This window comes from Sitophilus oryzae, unplaced genomic scaffold (genome assembly GCF_002938485.1).
Source record: "Sitophilus oryzae breed Bouriz unplaced genomic scaffold, Soryzae_2.0 scaffold_151_pilon_pilon, whole genome shotgun sequence".
NCBI classification, from domain to species: Eukaryota; Metazoa; Arthropoda; class Insecta; order Coleoptera; family Curculionidae; genus Sitophilus; species Sitophilus oryzae.
The window spans coordinates 1,001,696-1,023,629 of NW_022146192.1; the positions used below are offsets into that span (position 1 = coordinate 1,001,696).

The window sequence follows — 21,934 nt, forward strand, 5'->3', positions numbered from 1 at the left end:
TTCGATTTTTGTCTCCTTCATGAAATAAACGCAATTTTACTCAATATTTTGTTACACAATTTTTGCTAACAAAAGAAAAGAAAGTCAGTGGCGCACAGATTTTTTTAGAAAACTGTACCAGTGATATACCCCATATGCGCGTCCCTGGTAAATCTGTCGACACTTTTTAGTACAAAAATATTTAACACTTATGGTAACTTTTATTCGTTATTCATTTTCATCATTATATTCCCTCAGAATTTCATTCGAATCGCTAAAAGCACTTGGAAAAAAAATATAATAAATCGAAAGAAAATGAAAGATTTAACCCCTTACAGCTACGAAATAAAGCAAAATCGGAACTATGTTCATATAAAAAATAAATCTAATTTTTACCTGACGAATCTCCCCATGAGGGATAACACGTTATTTTTGAAACGCACTGTATAAATACTATTTTAGACTTCTTTGGTCTTTTTTTACAAAGAATAAAACATAATAAATTTAACTTAGTACCTAATTATTGCAAACAAAAATGACATATTCATAAGCCTCGACTATGGTATGTAGACCCTCGCACCCGCAGTGGCTCTATCTGGGACCCACTCTTAGTAAATACAATAAATACAATACAAGCCTCGACTTACAGAAGTTAATCTAATGTCTCGATTAATTAAAAAGACGAAAATTGATTATGATAGATACACCATAAAAATGTTAAACCTTAGATTATGTTAGAGATTAAAAACTGGGAAATTTCACTTTTACACGAGTAAATCGACAAAATGCTTCCGAAAATAAACATTGTGGTTTTGTGTGCTTTTTTACTTATTAAATGGACCAATGGTTTTAGTTATGAAGGGTAAGATAGATAACTTTTTCTTGAAATTTTTCAAAAACATTCAAATTTGTATATCTAAATTAGATCCAAAAAAACATTTAATGAACCAGTTGCACGAGGGGTGTCTCACTGTTGGAATTACATGTACATTTTCTTGGCAATCGCTGGCAGTCGCTGGCAGTCTTTGGCAGTCTTACGGCAGTCGCCTATAATTACATGGCAGTCATAGGCAGTCTATCGGCAGTCGACCGGCAGTCGCTTGGCAGTCGCTAGGCAATCGCGGCAGTCACTGGCAGTCATTGGCACTCACTGGCAGTCAATTTCGGGATGTTTTGTATAAAAACTTGTCAATATTGAAGCAAATATATATATTTTTTTTCAATTTAATGTAAAAAAAACTTGCAGCATAATTCTTGTTTAACAAAATATACTTATATAAAACGACTCATGTGACGATCGGGTAAAAGAAAAATTTCTCGAAAATTTCACATACATTCAGATAGATTTTTGTTTTATGGTTAATAATGTTAAATTAATTCATAAATGCAGTATAATAGATAATGAAAAGCTATCGACTTCAAGGTATATCAAAAATGTTTTGGTTTTGTTTTTTAGCGCTTTTTAGAACAAAATGTTAAATAGAATAGTGTAGGGAAGGTTAAGAAGCACATTTTAAAATTACTGTATACAGGGTACTTCAAAAAAATGTTGCGGATATAACATATATTTTTTAATGAGAATACCCTATTTGTATTTTATAATTTGATTCTACGTACAATTCGGTAACTTTTGTGCGTATCGAGGGTCATAGTGCAGTAACTCGTATCATTTTTAATACGATTTTCCAGGAAATCTACCCAATTTTACATTAAATTATTATAATTTTTGTAAACAAATTATTATCTTATAGAGCCGAGATATCAATACTATTCAACTTTGTTTATAGAAATGACGCAAAATTTGTAGATTCTATCAGAAAAAATGATAATACATACTTTTTTGCTGGTGCGACTAGGCCCGGTGATACACTGCGCGTTTTGTGGTTGCCGCAGAAACGCGCGGCACCGGCATCGACCATAAACAAAACTACACAGACGCCGGCGCCGGTGCTGCGACAAAAACGCACAGTGACATAGTGTAACATGTCTCATATAAATGCGTGTGTTGTGGCAATCACTGCGTTTCTGCGACAGTCGCAAAAACGCACAGGGTCGATCTAGAATCGAGACGCATCAATTAAAGAAATAGAAAAAGACAGTAATAAGGTAATAAATGCATCAGGGATTTGCATATATATGGATTATCACTGGGATATGATATTTCTCAAAAAAAAAACATGTGCGCCACTGACTTTTTTCTTTTGATATCAAAATTGTGTAGACCGTTTAATGCCAATTAAAAGTTATCTCTTGATATTTTGCCCAGTTCGGCCTCCTTGATGAGATAAACGCAATTTTATTAATCACAATTAATAAAAATAAAATTAATAAATTATATATTTTAATAATAATAATAGCTCCCGTATATAGCGTTTAACGCCTTGGGAGTAGCAAGGTACAGCTTGCCATGCTAGAGCCGTTCGGTATACAAGGAAGGTAATGTGGCTAGCACTAAGCTTCAACCGCCTATTATTACCTCAGGATTGTGAATCCCAAGTAATCATATAAGGCTGAGTCGACCTAGGTACCCAAACTATTTTTATTTTAATAAAAATAGTCGTCTGATGCAATGCCGGGTGTGGAATTCGAACCCACTACCTTGAGATTGGTAGACGGGAGCCTGTACCTCTACGCCACCGGGCACCCGTAAATTATATATTTTACCTAATTTATTATTAAATATTATTACTGTTAGTTATCATTACTATTAATCCAACATACAGCAATTTCAAATAAAAAAATAATGGTATTTAAGTTAATTACAAAAAAAATAATTTTAAAAAGTTTTAACACCCTGTAACTCTAAAACTATGCATTTCCATACCTATGTTTATAATAACTTTTTTCATATATTTTGATGGGGAATCAAAAAGTACTTATTTGAAACTTTTGCAAATTAATGATATTAATTTTTTTTAAAGGTTGCTATTAGATTTGAATCAAGGCAAATTAATAAAATTGCGTTTATCTCATCAAGGAACGCGAAATGGACAAAATATCAAGAGACAACGTTTAATCGGCATTAAACGGCTTACACTATTGCGCTAACAAGAGAAAAAAAGTCAGTCGTGTACATGCTTTTTTTAGAAAAATATTCCAGAGAAAACCCATATGCACGTCCCTGGTGAATATGTTGACAATTTTTTAGCGTTAAAATATGTCGCATTAATAGTAACTTTTACCCTCAAAATTTCATTCGAATTGCTAAAAGCACTTGGAAGAAAATTATAATAAATCGAAAAAATATTAAGACTTTATTAACACCCTGTAACAAAGCAGAATCGGACCTATGTTGATATGAAAAATAAATCTTATTTTTACATGAGGAATCTGCCCACAAGAGATTGCACATATTTTTTGAAACACCCTGTATATACAGGGTGTCCCAGAAATAAGTAGTAATAATACCCCAGAAACAGGCCTATGAGTTTTTATTGCAAAAATTTTTTTTTGAAAATTCGAAATTTTTTGAAAAATGTTTTGGAAATTTTTTTACTTTTTAATTAAAAAACATAATTTCTTGATAATATGGCAACATAGGTATTAGATTAAATTTACAAGAATGAAAATCCAGAAAAGATCCAACGGTTTTCAACATTTTAGTAAAATAACTCCGTTATTTTGGACTTATTTGAAAAACGATAAGGAGCAAATATGTTTCTTTTGTCGAGATTTACCTAAAAAAAAATTAAAAAGTTAAATTTTCTATAGCAAAAAAGTTACAGTGATTTGTTAAAAATGCACTTTTTTGAAAAACATCCCGTAACTACGAAACGGTAACAGATATCTATGTGCGGTTTTCGCCATAAAATTGAGCTCCAGATACCGATATTAGTTTTTGTCCATCTCCTACAGAAAAGGGTGTTTCCCGTTATAAAAAATAATATATTTCAAGGGGCAACAAAGGCCCGGAACTTAAGATACCGCTGAGCCGGCAGTCGTTGGCAGTCGCTGGCAGTCATTGGCAGTCCTTGGCAGTCACTGGCAGTCGCTGGCAGGCGTCGGCAGTCACTGGCAGTCGTCGGCAGTCACTGGCAGTCTTGTATAAAACGACATTTTGGCAATACGTGTACAGTTTTTACCCTAGTGAGACACCCCTCGCAGTTGCATGAAAAGCCCTGTACATTACTATAAAAATTTAGTAATAAATTATAATATAGGATTGTTTTTAATAAGCTTAAATTTATAATCATGGGGTAATTAAATAGGTATAAACTCTATGAGATTGTTGCAAATGATATGACCGAGGTAAACCACTTGCGAGAATTGGAAAAACAAGAAGGTCTAAATTTCCTCAAGAAAGCTCATCATTTGGGTGAGACGAACGACATCGTTGCAGCTCCTCAATATCAAGAACATTTTGAAAAAATCCTGAAAAGCGTCGGTTTGAAGTACAAAATCGTGGTAGAAAATGTTGAAGAGTAAGATTATAAGAATGGTTTTTAATACAATTATCTTTTTATTCTTTGGATGTTTTTAGAATTATGGAAGCGGAAAGAAGAGCTACATCACTTAGACCGTTCATGAGCTTGGGAGATGTTACGTTCAGGAATTACATGTTTCATCATGAAGTGAGTGCGATAAATATAGAATGTAATAATAATTCATACAGGTACTGTGTCTTTTAGATGAATGCATATTTACGGAAATTGGCTGCTCAATATCCCCACACAACAAAATTGGAACATTTTGGAACATCATTTGAAGGAAGAGATATGCTGCTTATAAGGTTAGTATAATTCTTTTCATGTTACTTCTTCGCGTTTCAACATTTAATCTTGCGTTTTAATGAAAAAATGAATATTTACATCACCAACTACCTAAAACTACTACTACACACTATACAAATAAATATTTTTTAGTTTTAGGAATCGTCGCCTTTAGCAATAGTAGTGATGAAAGAGACTAGTCTTAGTCTAGCGGTATTCTGCCGTCGGTAGTTAAAAGGCGGCAAGTGACAAAACCATAGTTTTGAGAAAAGTGGCAAAAACTTTGTGATGTTGTCCTTCACTAATAAGAATATATACATTCGATTTTATTGTTCAACACTAATTGGATATACTATATTTAGTTATTTAGAGGTATTTTTAGACAATAGAGCAAGTTTCGTTTAAAAAAATGTTGGTTAATTCTTTCTTGCTTCGTTTTCTGTATTAAATACAGTAAGAAGTTGAAGTTAAAAGGCGGTAAGCGACAAAAAACTGTTCAAATGCTGCCTTTTAACTGCAAAACCTTTGACGTGCCGCTATTTAGAATCAAGTAAAATATGTTAAGGTTTTAACTTAAAAAAGATAAGTTTTAAGTAACATCTATTTATTAAAAACACAGTTTATTTTTTAAATTAATAGTCATCTTGCAAATTTTAAGTAGTTTTATGATAACAGTTATATGTATAGTAAAAGGAATAATTTTAGGTATAACAGGGTAGTCCATAATGGATTGTTCTGTATATATTCTCATGCATTTTTTGTTTGCCTGCGGTCATTTTATAAACTAGAGAGTTGTTTTTGTTGTTTTACTTAGAGGTATAACAAAAATAGTTAATTGAGAAGTGCCACCTCAAAAATCTTTGCATCCGGCGCGGCGCTAGTTTGGTGTCTGCTTTTTGTTGTTTTAAGCAAGAGGATACGTCGATGTCCCCTCTTTTAAAACCCAAAACAAATTTACACTTCTGATCGATATACTATAGTATCCAAGTTAAAAAAATAATAGCAAGGTTTTAATTTTTATAATATATACGAGGCATGTTTTTTAAGTAAGTACCGTTTTGGAATTAAAAAAAAACGTGCAAAGATATCGCAATAATTTTATTTTTACATGAAAGCCTGTACCTTAATCTACTTTTCTACATAATTTCCGTGAATATTGAAGCACTCGTCATAACGTGGCACCAGTTTTTCAATACCAACCTCATAAAATTCTGCCGCCTGACTGGTTAATCACTGTATCACAACTGTTTTGACTTCGTTATCGTCTTGAAGACGCTGACCGCCCAGGTGTTTCTTCAAGTGCAAGAATAAATGGTAGTCACTGGGCGCCAGATCAGGGCTGTATGGAGGATGATCTAGAGTTTCCCATTTAAAAGATTTGATGAGATCTTTGGTCCGATTAGCCACATGTGGACGGACATTATCATGCAGCAAAACAATACCCTTACTCAACTTGCCACGTCTTTTGTTTTGGATTGCACGGCGCAGATTGTTCAATGTCTCACAATAAGATGCTGCCTTGACTGTCTCATTACGAGGCAGAAACTCCACTAGCAATACTCCTTTTCTGTCCCAAAAAACTGCACATGATTCTCCGGGCAGAAATTGTTTGCTTAAACTTCACTGTTTTGGGTGATGATGAATGTCGCCATTCCATGGACTGTTGTTTCGATTCTGGTGTTTCGTAGGCCACCCATGTTTCGTCACCAGTAACAATTTTGTCTAAAAAATCTTCACCTTCATTGTGGTACTGCTCAAGGAAAGTCAATGCACTGCCTAAACGTTGGGTTTTGTGCAAATCCATCAACATTTTCGGAACCCAACGTGAACACAATTTCCGGTAATTCAAGTTCTCGGTCACAATGCGATACAAAACACTACGAGAACATTGAGGAAAGTAGTCGCACAATGATGAAATTGTAAAGCGTCTGTTTTCTTTCACCTCTTTGTCCACTTTCTGCACCGAATCTTCATTAACGACCGAAGGACGCCCACTCCGTTCTTCATCATGCACATTTGTGCGGCCATCTTTAAATGCTCTCACCCATTTCCTTACCATTCCATCACTCATAATGTTTTGTCCGTAAACTTCACAGATCTCACGATGAATATCGATCGGTTTTACGCCTTTAGCACTAAGAAATCATATGACAGCCCGTACTTCACAATCGACGGGGCTCACGATTGTCGGAGGCATCTTAAACACTCAATAAACAACGTATACAATGAAGAATCAGACTGTACTGGCGTCTGTGCATAGACAAGAGATGTAGGTAACCAGCGCGCATGCGCGGAACGCCGACCGTAGCGCTGCGGCGGCGGAATCGCAAAACGGTACTTACTTAAAAAACATGCCTCGTATATTTTCCTGGCTCTAAATTACGCTTGAAATAAAAAAAATTGAATGGATGAGTGAAAAATCTTTTCTTCAATAAATACAATAAATAATTTATTTATTGCCAATTAATTCGAAATATGAATATGAAACGATTAAACATTAAGATAACTCATAAATATATTTGTAAATATACTGATATACCATTTAAAAGAAAAACTTATGGAGGCACTATACTATAATAGTACTTATTTAATTAATGATACTTAATTTAATTAATAATACTTAATTATTGATAAATGTTACTAATTCGGACTATATTTTTTTTTAATTTCAGGGGTGAAATTTATATTTTGTTAACACATCACACAAATTTAGCTACAAATTCATCATATAAATATGTATTGAATAATAAATAATATATAATAATCTAAAATACCTATAAAAATAGTTTAAAAGCTTACCTTTGCACAAAAGCCAATCACTATTATTATAAAAAATTATTATTAATCACTTTATATAAGCCGAAAAATGCGATGCGTGCCTGGATTCGCAATCGACTAATTCATCTGTCGCGAAATATACCGCCTTCTTACTACCAAATTTACGTCCGCGTCAAAGTCCGCGTGGTGATTTTGACCGTTAAAAAGGGCACAATAGTCATATACCGCTTTTTTACTACAAGTTTCGTGACGTATTTCACGATCTTATTTGACGAATAGGGTGGTATTAAACAATGGCTCCTTATAACTTCAAGTTTTATAACGTATTTGATATCCATCTTTTAGGAATAGAGCAATTACTGTCTAATGCCGCCTTTTTAGTACATAATATGCATCATTATGTCATTATTTTTTAAATATAAATGGCATATTTGCAAGAATGCCGCGTTTTAACTTAAATATTTACACTTGCCGCCTTTTTACTTCCAAAATGGTGACGTTATGTGACATGCCGCTTTTTTTCAAATTTCAAAAATCGTAGAAAAAAAATATTTTTGAATATTTAGATAGAGTAGGGTCACATTAGTCTAAAAATGCAAAAAATCTCAAAATTGAAAAAAAATCACTTGCCGCTTTTTAACTGCCGACGGCAGTATTGGTCTTGGTCTTGCAGTAATACCAAGACCAAGACCCTGCAGTACCAAAACCAATACTACTATTAGATTGCAAGACCAAGACCAAGCGAATATTGGTCTTGGTATAACACTAAGCAATAGTTATTTCCATCCATTTAACTGCTTCCTGTTAGCATAATGGAAGTGTATTAATTATTTAAAACCTTTTATTTCAATCATCTTCTTAGGGTATCCAGTGGTCCCAGTTCTAATCCCGATGTCCCCAAACCAATCATTTTTGTAGACGCGGGAATCCACGCCAGGGAATGGATTGCTCCCCCTGCAGCGTTGTACATAATTCACCAGTTAGTTGAGAACCCTGCGAACGCAGCCTTGTACCAAAACGTAGACTGGGCTATAATTCCCTGTTTGAACCCAGACGGCTACCAATATACCCAGGAAGAGGTAAGTTCTTATATCTATTAACTGTAAACTACAGTTTACCCTAATATCTGTTGAATAGTGAGTTAAAAAAACGTTTGTACATCAACGATTTTTATAAACCTGTCAAACAACTAGTGTTCTCCATAGCTGAACATTTACAGATATCCACAAGTTTGTGACTTACAAAAGTTCAATTTTTGAGCATTTTTTTAAACTCTATAGGACAGGTGGTGGAGAAAAACCCGTAGTATCATTCCAAACTCCGATTGCAGAGGTACAGACGGCAACAGGAACTTTGATTTTTACTGGATGCACTCAGGAGCATCATCAGCCCCATGTACCGAGATTTATGGTGGACCTCATCCATTCTCAGAACCTGAAACGCTTGCTTTAAGAGACTGGTTTTTCGCTAATAACGGTACTGTCAAATTGTACCTCACTTTCCACAGCTATGGCAGTTTGCTACTGTATCCTTGGGGGTAAGTTAAATGTAGAAAAAGAAAAGAAAATTCCTATAAAAATAAGGCATTTGAATTATGCCAAGATATTTAATTGCTGACTTGTTTTATTACATCTTTTAACCCTTAAAAGCTACAAAGTGGTCTGTCAGACACCTCGAGCTAAACATGCCTCTATATTCCGTAAACGCCTACAATGGTAGCAATGGGGAGTCAATAGGCGTTCGATAAGTTAATAAAGCCATAAACTCATTAGTGTACGGAGTGCTGAATTATTAAATATACAGGGTTGTTCACCACATACGACAGGGAGTATTGTAGCTAAACGATTGTATTTTTACAAATTGTAAGTTTTGAGTTCGTCGAATACTATTAGTGCTACAATTTAAAAATATTTTTACAAGATACAGAGTGTCTCAAATAACTAAAAATATCAAAGTTGTTTTTTTTTAATGGAACACCCTGTATATTATTACATTTTCAATTTTACGATTAAAATAAAGGTAAATTTGATTCAGGTTTATCCGAGAGTTTCTCACACTTAAACATTACCATTTTTGAAATATTTTCAATTTTGTGAAATTGCAGTAAAAATTTTAAGGCTTCATTTCTTCAGGGTATCAAAGTTTTTAAATCTAAATATTTACTGAAGTTTATTTATTGATTTGTTATTGTATTGCAATAATAAAAATAATACTACCTCATACAGAGTGTCTAAACATTTATTTTAAATAATTTATAGCTTTAAAAGGCAATAACTTGTTTAATTTAAATGGAACACCGTGTATATTTTATATATTTAAAGAGAATCAGGCGCACAATTTAATTGTCTATTAAACTGTATTATACCATTTTTTACCTATCCCTTCAAGTTTTCGTAGAAAATGCATTTTATAATTTAGACCTCATTTATCACCCATGGAATATTGATATTTTAGATTGTTTTTAAAGCAACAAATGTACAAAATGTACAAATGCTAAAAACGATATTACTAGCCCATTTGTATACAAAAAGAAAACTATTTAAATCTTTATAAAAGAGTATACCATTAATTAAATATACCACCATTATTTCCACCCAAATATTAATTAATTACATACTTAATTGTGTTAGTTAATAAATTATTCTAAATAAATGTGGATTTGGACTAGAAATCAATATAATAATAAGTTATGAAAATGAACTTCTCTGTTGTTATAAATAAGCATTCGTCAAAAAGTAAAATAAAATTTTTAAGGTGTTACTTTTTACCAGACTGTCTAATACACATACAAAATTCAGTTTTTTAGTATTTGGAGCAATTATTATTAATCAACGCGAACAGACAATTAATGTAGTTTGGTAATTAACGAACTATATCGACATTATTAGTATCTTTACTCTTTATAATTTTGTTACATCTTTAAAAATAATCCAAAATGTCAATATTCCATGGGTATATTGATAAATAAGGTCTAAATTATAAGAAAATGCATTTTCTACGAAAACTAAAAAAAAGAGATAGATAGAAAATTGTATAATACAATTTGATCTTCTTCTTCTTCTTTCAGTGCCTATCCTCTATGGATGTTGGCAATCATGTTGGTCCACATAATCCTATTGACAACCGCCCTGAATAAATGTACAGTCATCATTCCCGTCCACTGTCTAATATTTTTCAGCCATGATGTTCGTCGGCGTCCCTGACCTCTTATACTATCTATTACTTACAATTTGATAGACAATTAAATTGTGCATCTGATTCTCATAAAATATACATGGTGTTCCATTTAAATTAAAGAAGTTATTGCCGTTTAAAGGTAGTAATTATTTAAAATAAATTTTTGGACACTCTGGATAAGGTAGTAAATTTGTATTAACAGCAACACAAAAATTAGCCACACAAAATTTAGTAAACAGAAATTCCTCAGCACAATATTTGGTTCGAAAAACTTAAATACGCCTAAAGAAATGACGCATTAAAATTATTACTGTATTTTGACAAAACAATAAATATTTCAAAAACGGTAAGATTAAAATGCGATAAACCTTAATCAACTTTACCTTTATTTTAATGGCAGAAACTAAAAATGTAATAATATACAGGGTGTTCCATTTAAAAAATACAACTTTGATATTTTTTATTTATTTGGGACACACGTTGTCTCGTCGGTTGTAAAAATATTTTTAAATTGTAGTCCTAATAGTCCTTAAACGAACCGAAAACTTACAATTTGCAAAAAATCTAATCGTTTAGCTACAATACTCCGTGTCGTATGTAGTGAACAACCCTGTAGAAATTCGAGAAGTGTGTACCGGAAGTATTTTTTTTAATAATTTTTTGGATGTTACCTATATAGTTTTTATTATTTATTTGTTTATTTTATACTCAACATAGATATATAAAATTAAGTTACGCATGTTCTAGTTTATCACAAATACATATTAAAAAATTTGTATTGATGGTCAATGACAATGTTTTTCAGATGGATGACTTTAGCACCATAAATGCATATATTATACACTAAAAGCTATAAAAATGTCTTTAAAATGGGATGTACGGATTTTCTTAAACATCTGGCTAAGTATAATACAAATACAATTATGGAGAGAAGATTCCTCAACGAAAAAAATTACAAGAAAACTAAGATTTAGGGTGAATATTGGAAAGACACTATGGTAGGCGAAACAATAGCTGAAGAGGGGTGACTAGAAATGAGAAGTATTTAGTCTGGGTGCCCTTATAGAATAGAAATAAGAACCTATAGTGCTTGTCCCCTACAGTGCTCAAGAAAAATATGTTTAAACTGCTGCAAAGACAAAAATGTAGAAAGTGTGAAAATTGGGGGGTCGAGCTTTATAGATAACGCTCCTCTAAGACCTCCGCTAAACGCTAAAAATAAAAATATCTTGACAGTAAGATGATGCGACTGTTACATCTTGAATGCCATCCAAGGCAAGCCGGGGTCAGCGAACTTTCCGGCCGCGATTACTTCTCCCGTTCACTCTTTAGTCGGTGTTTGATGCGGTTGCGATATAAAACAATAAATACGGTAATAAACAGAAATAATTTTACAAGCATCCTTTAGTTCAATGGTGTATTCAGAAAAATTAAGAATTATTGAAGAAAGACCTCCAAAGCATATTTTGAATATACAGGGTGTCCCAAGCTGAGCGTGCATTAGAAGTTTCTAGAGAACCACAATATATACACACTTCCGGAAATACCGGAAATTGACAGCAACTTTCTTATTTTAAAGGGGTGCCCCCATTTTTTATTACATATTTAAATTCTCTGTAAAATTCTATGATTACTGATTTCGCTAATGAAAATTTTTGCAATTCGTTACTTTTTAACTATACGTTCCTATGTTCCTATGTTCCTAAAATAACTCGTTTTTAAGTTATTTAAGATTTAATTTGAAAACGTATATTTTTCTTGATTTTATCTAGCTTTCTTTGACATAAAGTGTCAAACGGTCGGACAATTTATTTCCATCTGTCAGAAAACGAATTATTTGAATTTCTTATATTATAAATACTGCCTACTTAGGAGTTTAAAAAGCGAATTTGTAAAAAAATATATCTCGTATTTTCGCTCTTTAGTGATATCCAATACTTGATATTATTAATAATATTCCGTATGATTTTTTACTGTTTTTTGAACAAAGCGTCACAATATGACATGGCCCGCACAATTTAGAGATTTTAGGGGGGGGCCGGGCCCCATGGGCCCCGCTCTATATCCGCCACTGTGACATGGTCAGATTTATTGTTTTACATCACTTGGCGTTTAAAGTCATAAAATTTAAAGAAGGCGTCCACTCTTCCCAAAGAGACCTGGTTTAAATTAAAAAAGGTAGAAACCGAGACTTTCAGTATTTTTTCTACCTTTTTTATTTTAGAGTCATAGGCTACTGGTTAAAATCAAGAAAAATATACGCTTTAAAACTAAATCTTAAATAACTTAAAAACGATTTATTTTAGGTATAGGAACATGTATGTCAAAAAGTAACGAATTGAAAAGCTTTTTCACTAGTGAAATAAAAGAGTGGGTTTCCATTTGAAAAAAATGATTTATGATAATTTTTTAATCGCCTAATTCTATGACAGCTGCGGCCATTATTATATGACAAAAAAAATAATTTTTGAAATAGATAGCCACATGTTTTCTCTTTATGGAACAGTGGCTGTGGTAATCACTAAATTTAACGTTTAGGCTATACAGACATTTTTGACAGGCAGTTTTTTCGTTCAAAAATTTTAAATATTTTTTTTCTCAAAAACGGTCAACATTAGATATAGAGTGTTTAATATCAAAATTCATAAAATTTTACAGAGAATTCAAGTATGTAATAAAAAATGGGGGCACCCATTTAAAATAAGAAAGTTGCCGCCATATTGAAAATATTTTTAATCGATAGATCTCGTTGTGAAACTATGATGTGCAAAAAATCTCCGAGCTAGATGTTGTAGTTCTCTAGAAACTTCTAATGTACGCTCAGCCTGGGACACCCTGTATTAATACTGAATGAAAATTTCGTATTCGCCATTTTAGTGAAAATGTTTATAAAAGTGAACACTGGTTAACTCTTTTGTGCTGGCATTGTCTCCTATTTCATCTGATATACACAGATACGTTCACAGCTTTGTTTTATTTTTAACTAAATTTAGTTTGTTTTTTATATTGTTTTTGATTATTTTTTAATCTGTTACATTTTTTCTATATTTTATTTTTGTAACTTCAAAATTAAAGAGTTAAATAAGAAAAACAAAAAAAGCTTGATTGTGTTTTTAAAATGTTAATTGCAGTTACTTATTACATCCCCTTGTATTGGCGGCACAATGGTGCCACGCTACGCCGCGCCGCGCCGCCGCCGCTGGTGTACCAGACCACTCTGTAGCGATTAAGGGAAAATTATTCAATGTTGCCGTTGAGGATTATTATAGTTTGTTTTAGTTACTATCGAAGTTTTTCAAAAAAAAATCTTTGGACACACAATTTTATTATTTACTATAAATTTCTACTTGTCTGCATATTTTTATATTTGAATAAAAACGTATATTATACCGTAGTTTTGTCAAAAAATACATTTTCTTTATGTACAGATACGATCGTATTGTGCCAGATGACGTAGACGATCTAAAGCATCTCGGAGATTTGGTAGCCGAAGCAATATACAATGCCAACAAACTAAATTCTCAATACATAGTAGATACGTCAGCAATAGCTTTGTATTCAGCTGCTGGAGGTAGTGACGATTGGGCGAAAGCAGTGGGAGGGTCAGAATTGTCGTACACAATCGAACTTCCATTTGGATGTAAGTATATGAAAGTAGTCTTAAATGTTCAAAACTACACAAATTACATTATTTTTTTAGCTTCTCGAGTCGGATTCATGAACCCTGCAAGTGATGTTCTACCAATTGTTGAGGAAACTTGGGCAGGTATTGAAGTTTTCCACAGTTTTATTGAAGAAAGGTTTTGGACCAACTTAACCACCACTACTACAACCCCATCACCTTAGATTATACCTGGATTATACTATACTGAAAATATGAAATAAAGACTAGTTTTAAGTCATATTGCATGATGCTACCTTTGTATAAATAAAATTATTTATTTAAAGATATATTAGTTGTTTATTATTTTTCATCTATAAATATTACAGTATTTTTTTATTAATTCAAGATATTTCACATTCTTAGATTGTATAAGCTTCGACAATCAAAGTTTATGTTTATATTTTACAACATTTTGACAATTTTACATAATAACAATAACAAATAAAGTTTAAAATTGAGTTAACTTCTCTTTTCTGCTACTAAGGATATACTTATACTGCCATTACTCGCTGACGAGTATTCGACACGCATCAGAAGATGGTCACGCAAGGCGTTTTCTTTCATGAGCCCTTTTCTGTGCCTGAAAAGCCCGATACGTAATGTTATTCGCCTACCGCACTCCGCACATTCAAAAATCTCATTGCTTTGTTGCCTCTTTACTTTTTGGTTGTCGCTGTAAAGCAGAGATTTTGGTATGCGGTTTTCTTACATTCTGCATACGTGAGCAGCCCATCTTAAGCGGGATTTTGTAACCATGACTTCAATACTCTCCCAGTTAGATTTTTCAAGGACCGATAAGTTTGAAACATATCGGTCGTATGATACATTGATACGTTGCAAATTTGTAATGATTATAGTTTAGGGCATTTCTTATAATACCTCAAGTGTACAATACCTACAAAGTACTTAAATATTACCTACCTTAGATAGATTATGAAGTTAGCTAGTAAGCAATAAATTTAATTTTGTTAAATAATAAGTAATCTAAAACAAATACATTTTATAACAAATCGAACTAAAATAAAAATCAATTGTAAACGATCCAGTAGTAGACTGAGTTTAATATATTAAAAATTCCATTTTTCTGTAGCAATTGTCTCCTTTGAGATAGGGATGGCGTTGTGAAGGAAATGAAGATGGTGTTATGAAGGATAGCGTTGTGACTGAAAAGCCCGATACGTGATGTTATATCTCTTCTTCACTCCGGACATTCAAAAACCTCATTACTTTGTTGCCTCTTTACTTTTTGGTTATCGTTGTTAACTGAGTCTACAATTCTTCTCCATTGCGTTCTGTTGTGCGCTGCTTCCCCCCACTGATTCTACATGCTTACCTCCTTTAAGCTTTTGTGGGAAATATCCTTGTACCTTTTGTGCTGTCCACCCAGTTTCCTCTTACCGTCTACAAGTTGGAAACCGTAAAGAAGAGATTTGGTTAGGCGGTTCTTACATCCTGCATACGTGAACAGTCCATCTTCAGCGGGATTTAGTAAATCATGACTTCAGCGCTATCGCAACTACCTTTTTCAAGAACCGATACATTTGAGACTTGGTGATAACATTTGATTCTTAACAGTTGTCAGTCTTAAAGGCGTATCTGTTTGTAAAAACTTGTTTAATGCATCATCATCACCATTGCCATTACTCGCTAACGAGTATTTGACACGCATCAGAAGATGGTTACGCAAGGCGTTTTCTTTCATGAGCTTTTCTGTGAATGAAAATCCAGATACGTGATGTTATCTCTCTTCCACACTCCAGACATTCATAAATCTCATTACTTTGTTGCCTCTTTACTTTTTGGTTGTCGTTGTTAACTGAGTTTACAAATCTTCTCCATTGCGTTCTGATGCGCCCCTCCCCTTGCTACATCACCCCTTTAAGTGTTCTTAATGCGCCCCATCCCCTGCCCTATCTCCACTTTAAGTTTTCATGGAAAAAATCTGTTGAAATCCTGATTGATAAAACCCTGTCTTTTAATTTCCAGAATGCTCTCGAGGCGCTGCTGATTCTGTGTTGAATTTCAAAGTCGATATTGGCCTATTCCAAAATCACACTGCCGATTTTTATAACATTATTGTGATTTTCCGGGAGAGTGCACATGATTTTAGTTTTATCGATGTTCAGCCTAAGGCCCAAAGCCCACATACCTGGGCATACAATTTGTTGTAATTGCTCTAACGTTTTTGCAACTAGAGCGCAGTCATCAGCGTATTGAAGTTCTGTGATGAATTTTATACGTTTTTTTCCTGGGTCTTTTTATATCGAATAGACCGCCGGCCGTCGCAATCTAAAGCCCTATCTGTATCTAATCTTTCCTGCAGTTTGCTGTCCACTATAATAGAGAACGCTGCCATGAATATGTTGAATAGGAGACACATCCTTGCCTAACTCCTCTATTTATCAGGAAGAAATCGCTCAGTGATCCATGATGTAGACTTGTTATGGAGGTTTTTAAAATAAAAAAAAATAAAAAATATATAAAATAAAGAAATCGTTTCGCGTCGCGATGACCGATTCTGAGTGCGACTGTAAAATAGAAATAATTACGCAATAGTCCTCCAGTTCTATGAAGGTGTAACCTGTTACATTTTTTGTAAATTTTGTTTTTTGTAACGTCAAAATTAAAGACTTTAATAAAATAAAAGAAAAAGATTTTATTGTGTTGGTAAAATGTTAATTGCAGTTACTTATTACATCCCCTTGTATTAACGCCACGCTACGCCGCTGGTGCAAATATCTTTATATTATTAGTTTTTCTATTTATTGTTTTTGGTTGCTCTTTTGTTTGCTAAGATATTGCCCAGCCACGGTCGAAAAATGTTAGTACATTCAACAAGGCTCTTATTGTCATACTGAACCACAAACATCGGCACGGATGGACAGTAAACGATTGTATTTAGAGACGGAAATTATTTACAGCATAAATCGATTCCATTAAATACATACACATGTTATATAGCACCTTTGTCAGATCAAAGAAATAAGGAAAAGCTTTAGCACCAATAGAATATTACAACAGGAAACCAAAATAATATAATTTGGTTAGCATTAATGAGGAAACATTTACTTAACCTTTAATAACATTCTTTTGCACAATAACCAAGACTTACAAACCAAAGTAACATCAATGCGTCTCGAACGGTAGTCTAAAAACTATTACCTATCATCTCTGTTCATTGTCTGATGTCCCTCTCCCTAATTTGTGTATAAATATTTTAAAAATCAGTAATTATATATGTTTACAGGGTGTCTTAAAACTGAATATTTTAGATTTAAAGAAATATGTTTTATATTATCACTCACGTCGCAAAAATTAATACTTTTGTGACGTTTGAAAAAGAAGCATAAATATATTATAATTACTTTAACTTGATATCTAATTATTTCAAACAAATATGACATATTCATAAGCCTCTAGTTGCAGAAGTTAATCTAGTGTGATTAACTTTATTATGAAGAGACGAAAATTGATTATGATAAATACACCATAAAAGTTTTAAATCTTAGATATTAGAGAACAACGGCAAACGGTCGAATCGGCCTACAAACACGTAAACGTTTACGTACGCATGCGCATTTCTTATATTTTCTATTTTTTATACACGTAAAAGATTCTTTACGTCTACGTATACGTGCCAGGAGCGACCGACTCGACCGTATGCCGTTGTTCTCTAATGTTAGAGATTAAAAACGGGAAATTTCACTTAAACCCGAGTAAATCGACAAAATGCTTCCGAAAATAAACATTGTTGTTTTGTGTGCTTTTAGTGTGCTTTTTCGTTTTGTGTGGTAAGATAGATAAAATAAAATTAGTTTTGCCAAATCACTAGTAAATAGTAAACAGAAACAATGCAAGGGAAAGGAGATACTTTACCTTGTAATTTTTCAAAATCATTCATATTTGTATCTAAATTAGATGTTAAAAACACTTAATAAACCAGTTATATGAAAATCTCTGTATTCAGTACATATTTTTACAGTAATATACAGTAAAAATGTAGTAAGAAATTATAATACCCAATTATTGTTTTTAATAAACTTTAGGTATAAACTCTATGAAATTGTTGCAAATGATATGACCGAGGTAAACTACTTGCAAGAATTGGAAAAACAAGAAGGTCTAAATTTCCTCAAGAAAGCTCATCATTTGGGTGAGACAAATGACATCGTTGTAGCTTCTCAATATCAAGAAAATTTTGAAAAAATCCTGAAAAATGTCGGTTTCAACTACAAAATCGTGGTAGAAAATGTTGAAGAGTAAGTCTCTAAGAATGGCTTTTAATACAATTATCTTTTTATTCTTTGGATGTTTTTAGAATTATGGAAGATGAAAGAAGAACTACAGCACTTAGACCGTTCATGGGCTGGGGAGATGTTACGTTGCAGAAGAGTGGGAAGAAGCAGCGCACAACAGAACGCAATGGAGAATTGTAAACTCAGTTAACAGCGGCAACCAAAAAGTAAAGAGGCAACAAAGCAATGAGATATTTGAATGTCCGGAGTGAGGAAAAGACATAACTTCATGTCTCGGGCTCTTCAGTCACAGAAAAGCTCATGAAAGAAAACGCCTTGCCTAACCATCTTCTGAGTAATGGTTGAGTTGGTTCTGAGTTCTGCGAGTAATGGCAGTATGTATGTAGTACATGTCAACATTGACAAAGAATTAAGATGTATAGACTAGATAGTTATAAGTAATAAATTTGGATTTTTATGTGCCAAAGGTTTAACAGAAATCAGACATCAATTTTTAAGGACATCAATATTTGGAAAAAACATAATAAAAATGAAACTTCTACACCCTGTATCTCCGAAACGAAGCCCATTTTAGGACATAAATTCATACAAACTTTCTTACTTATTTTTATCTACAGAATATCTTATTTTGCCGAAGTTTTTTGATTTAAATTCGGACCACCCTGTATATTGAAATATATCCAAAATAGGTCCGATAAAATAAAAAATTTTATCGGACAAATATTGTTTCTTTCTTCAAAAAGTTTCATTTACATAAAATTATTTAAAATGTTATTATCTAAAAATTTTCTATGTAGAAAGTGTTTTTAATAAAAATCCATTTAAACACTGCTAGATTGCAAGAGTCTTGCAGCAAAACAAAGTCCAAGACCAAAACTGAACCCTGCAAGATTAAAACCAAGACTACTATTAAATTGCAAGACCTAGACCACGCGAGTCTTGATCTTGGTATTGAATTTGCTCATCACTAATCAATAGATAGTTATTTCCGTCCATTTAATTGTTTCTTGTTGGCACGATGGAAGTGTATTAATTATTTAAGACCACCATTTACTTCAATCATTTTTTAGGGTGTCTAGTGGTCCCAGTTCTAATCCCGATGTTCCCAAACCAATAATTTTTGTGGACGCGGGTATCCACGCCAGAGAATGGATTGCTCCCCCCGCAGCTTTGTACATAATTCAGCAATTAGTTGAGAACCCTGCCAACACAGCATTGTACCAGAATGTAGACTGGCCTATCATTCCTTGTTTGAACCCAGACTGTTACCAATATACACAGGAAGCGGTAAGTTCTTATATCTATTAACTATCAACTGCAATTTACCCTCTGACGATCTATTATGTTTACCCTGGCCAGATATCCGTTCCTTAAGGAAGGGCAGTTTTAGGAAAAATTCTAGGGGGGTAATTTTAAATAAACAATTTGTGTGCACTACGTGCGTATATTTGAAGTAAAACGTCTTACTAACAGCTTTTAAATTGAAAGATTTGAAGTATAATATTTTGCAGTATGGAAAAGTCTAGTTTAAAGTGTTAAAAAAGTAATAAATTAAAAAATATATTTTTTACGCCTAAAAAGTAGTCTTTTACGTGTAACAAATAGCTTTTTGCCTGTAAAAAACATATGTTTGCGTGTAAAGCTATTTGTTACACATAAAAAACTATTTTTACGCGTAAAAAAACTATTTATTTCACGCAAAAACTATTTATTACGTGTTAAAAACTTTTTTTTTAAATTTGATCGGTCTGGGGGGAAATAATTACCCCCATTACCTTTCCCCTAAAACCGCTCTTGTCCTTACGAATTGTTAGTTACGTTTGTATGTCAACGATTTTTTTAAACCCGCCAAACAGCTAGTGTTCTTTAAAGCTAAACATATACAGATATCTACATCTACAAGTTTATGACTTACAAAACTTTACTTACAAATTTTTGAGCATTTTTTTTAACTCTATAGGACAGGTGGTGGAGAAAAACCCGTAGTATCATTCCAAACTCCGATTGCAGGGGTACAGACGGAAACAGGAACTTATGCTGGACCTCATGCATTCTCAGAACCTGAAACTCTTGCTTTAAGAGACTGGTTCTTCGCCAATAACGGTACTGTCAAATTGTATCTCACTTTCCACAGCTTTGGCAGTTTGCTACTGTATCCTTGGGGGTAAGTTAAATGTAGAAAAAGAAAGCAAAATTCCTATAACAAAAAGGTTATTTGAATAATACAAAGATTGCTCATTTGATTTCTTACATTTTTAAATTAGAATGTTACCATTAACGTTTACAAAAAAATATTTTAGTACGCAATTTACTATGAATTCGCATATACGCATTTACTATGAATTCCTACTCGTCTGCGTATTTTTATATTTGACAAAAAACTTATAAGAATCTTAATAAATAACATCTTAGAATTAATAATATCTTAGATCTTTATACTGTAGTAATATATGTCGAAAAATAAACTTTCTGTACATACAGATACGATCGTGTTGTACCGGACGACGTAGACGATCTAAAACACCTCGGAGATTTGGTAGCGGAAGCCATATACAATGCCAACAAACTAAACTCTGAATACATAGTAGATACCTCAGCACTAGCTTTGTATGCAGCTGCTGGAGGTAGTGACGATTGGGCCAAAGCAGTGGGAGGATCAGCACTGTCGTACACAATCGAACTTCCATTTGGATGTAAGTATATGAAAGTAGTCTTAAACTTTTCCACTTCAAAACTAGACAAATTACGTTATTTTCTTAGCTTCGAGATTCCAATTCATGAACCCTGCAAGTGATATTCTACTAATTGTTGAAGAAACTTGGGCAGGCATTGAAGTTTTCCACAGTTTTATTGAAGAAAGGTTTTGGACCAACTTAACCACCACTACTACAACCCCATCACCTTAGAATATACCTGGATTATACTGAAAATTTAAAATAAAGACTAGTTTTAAGTTTAATATTGCATGATACTAACATGTGTAGATAAAAGAATTTATTTAAAGATTTGTTAGTTGTTTATCATTTTTTCTATAGCTTTCTTTATATATTTATAATAAATTCAAGATATTCCATATTCTCAGATTCCATAAACTTCGAGGATCAAAGTGTATGTTTACATTTTACAAAATTTTGACAATTTTACATAATAACAATAATGATTAAAGTTTAAAATGTGAGTTAACTTCTCCGTTCTGCTGCTAAGGATATACTTAATGCTTAAGTAAAAATTGTAATGATTATAGCTTACGGCATTACTTTTAATCCAGGGGGTGACAGTGAAATAGGAAAATTGGAAACAGTCATTAGTGTCATTCCTGTCATCTCCTGACGACAAGTATGGCCGCCTAGACAAGGACAGCAATGTTTCTG

The 21,934-nt window shown here is 33.0% G+C and overlaps 1 protein-coding gene across 1 annotated transcript; it reads left to right on the forward strand.

Moving 5' to 3' along the window:
• The first annotated feature begins 690 nt into the window (after positions 1-690).
• LOC115878631 lies at positions 691-21,489 on the forward strand. Its single transcript, XM_030895177.1, is given in 16 exon segments — positions 691-841; positions 4,188-4,400; positions 4,460-4,550; positions 4,608-4,708; positions 8,329-8,545; positions 8,747-9,003; positions 14,072-14,283; positions 14,344-14,488; positions 18,290-18,298; positions 18,354-18,566; positions 18,626-18,688; positions 19,634-19,850; positions 20,524-20,594; positions 20,596-20,727; positions 21,045-21,256; positions 21,324-21,489. Coding segments are annotated over 16 exon segments (2,376 nt in total). The 5' UTR covers positions 691-764; the 3' UTR covers positions 21,470-21,489.
• Positions 21,490-21,934: the final 445 nt, after the last annotated feature.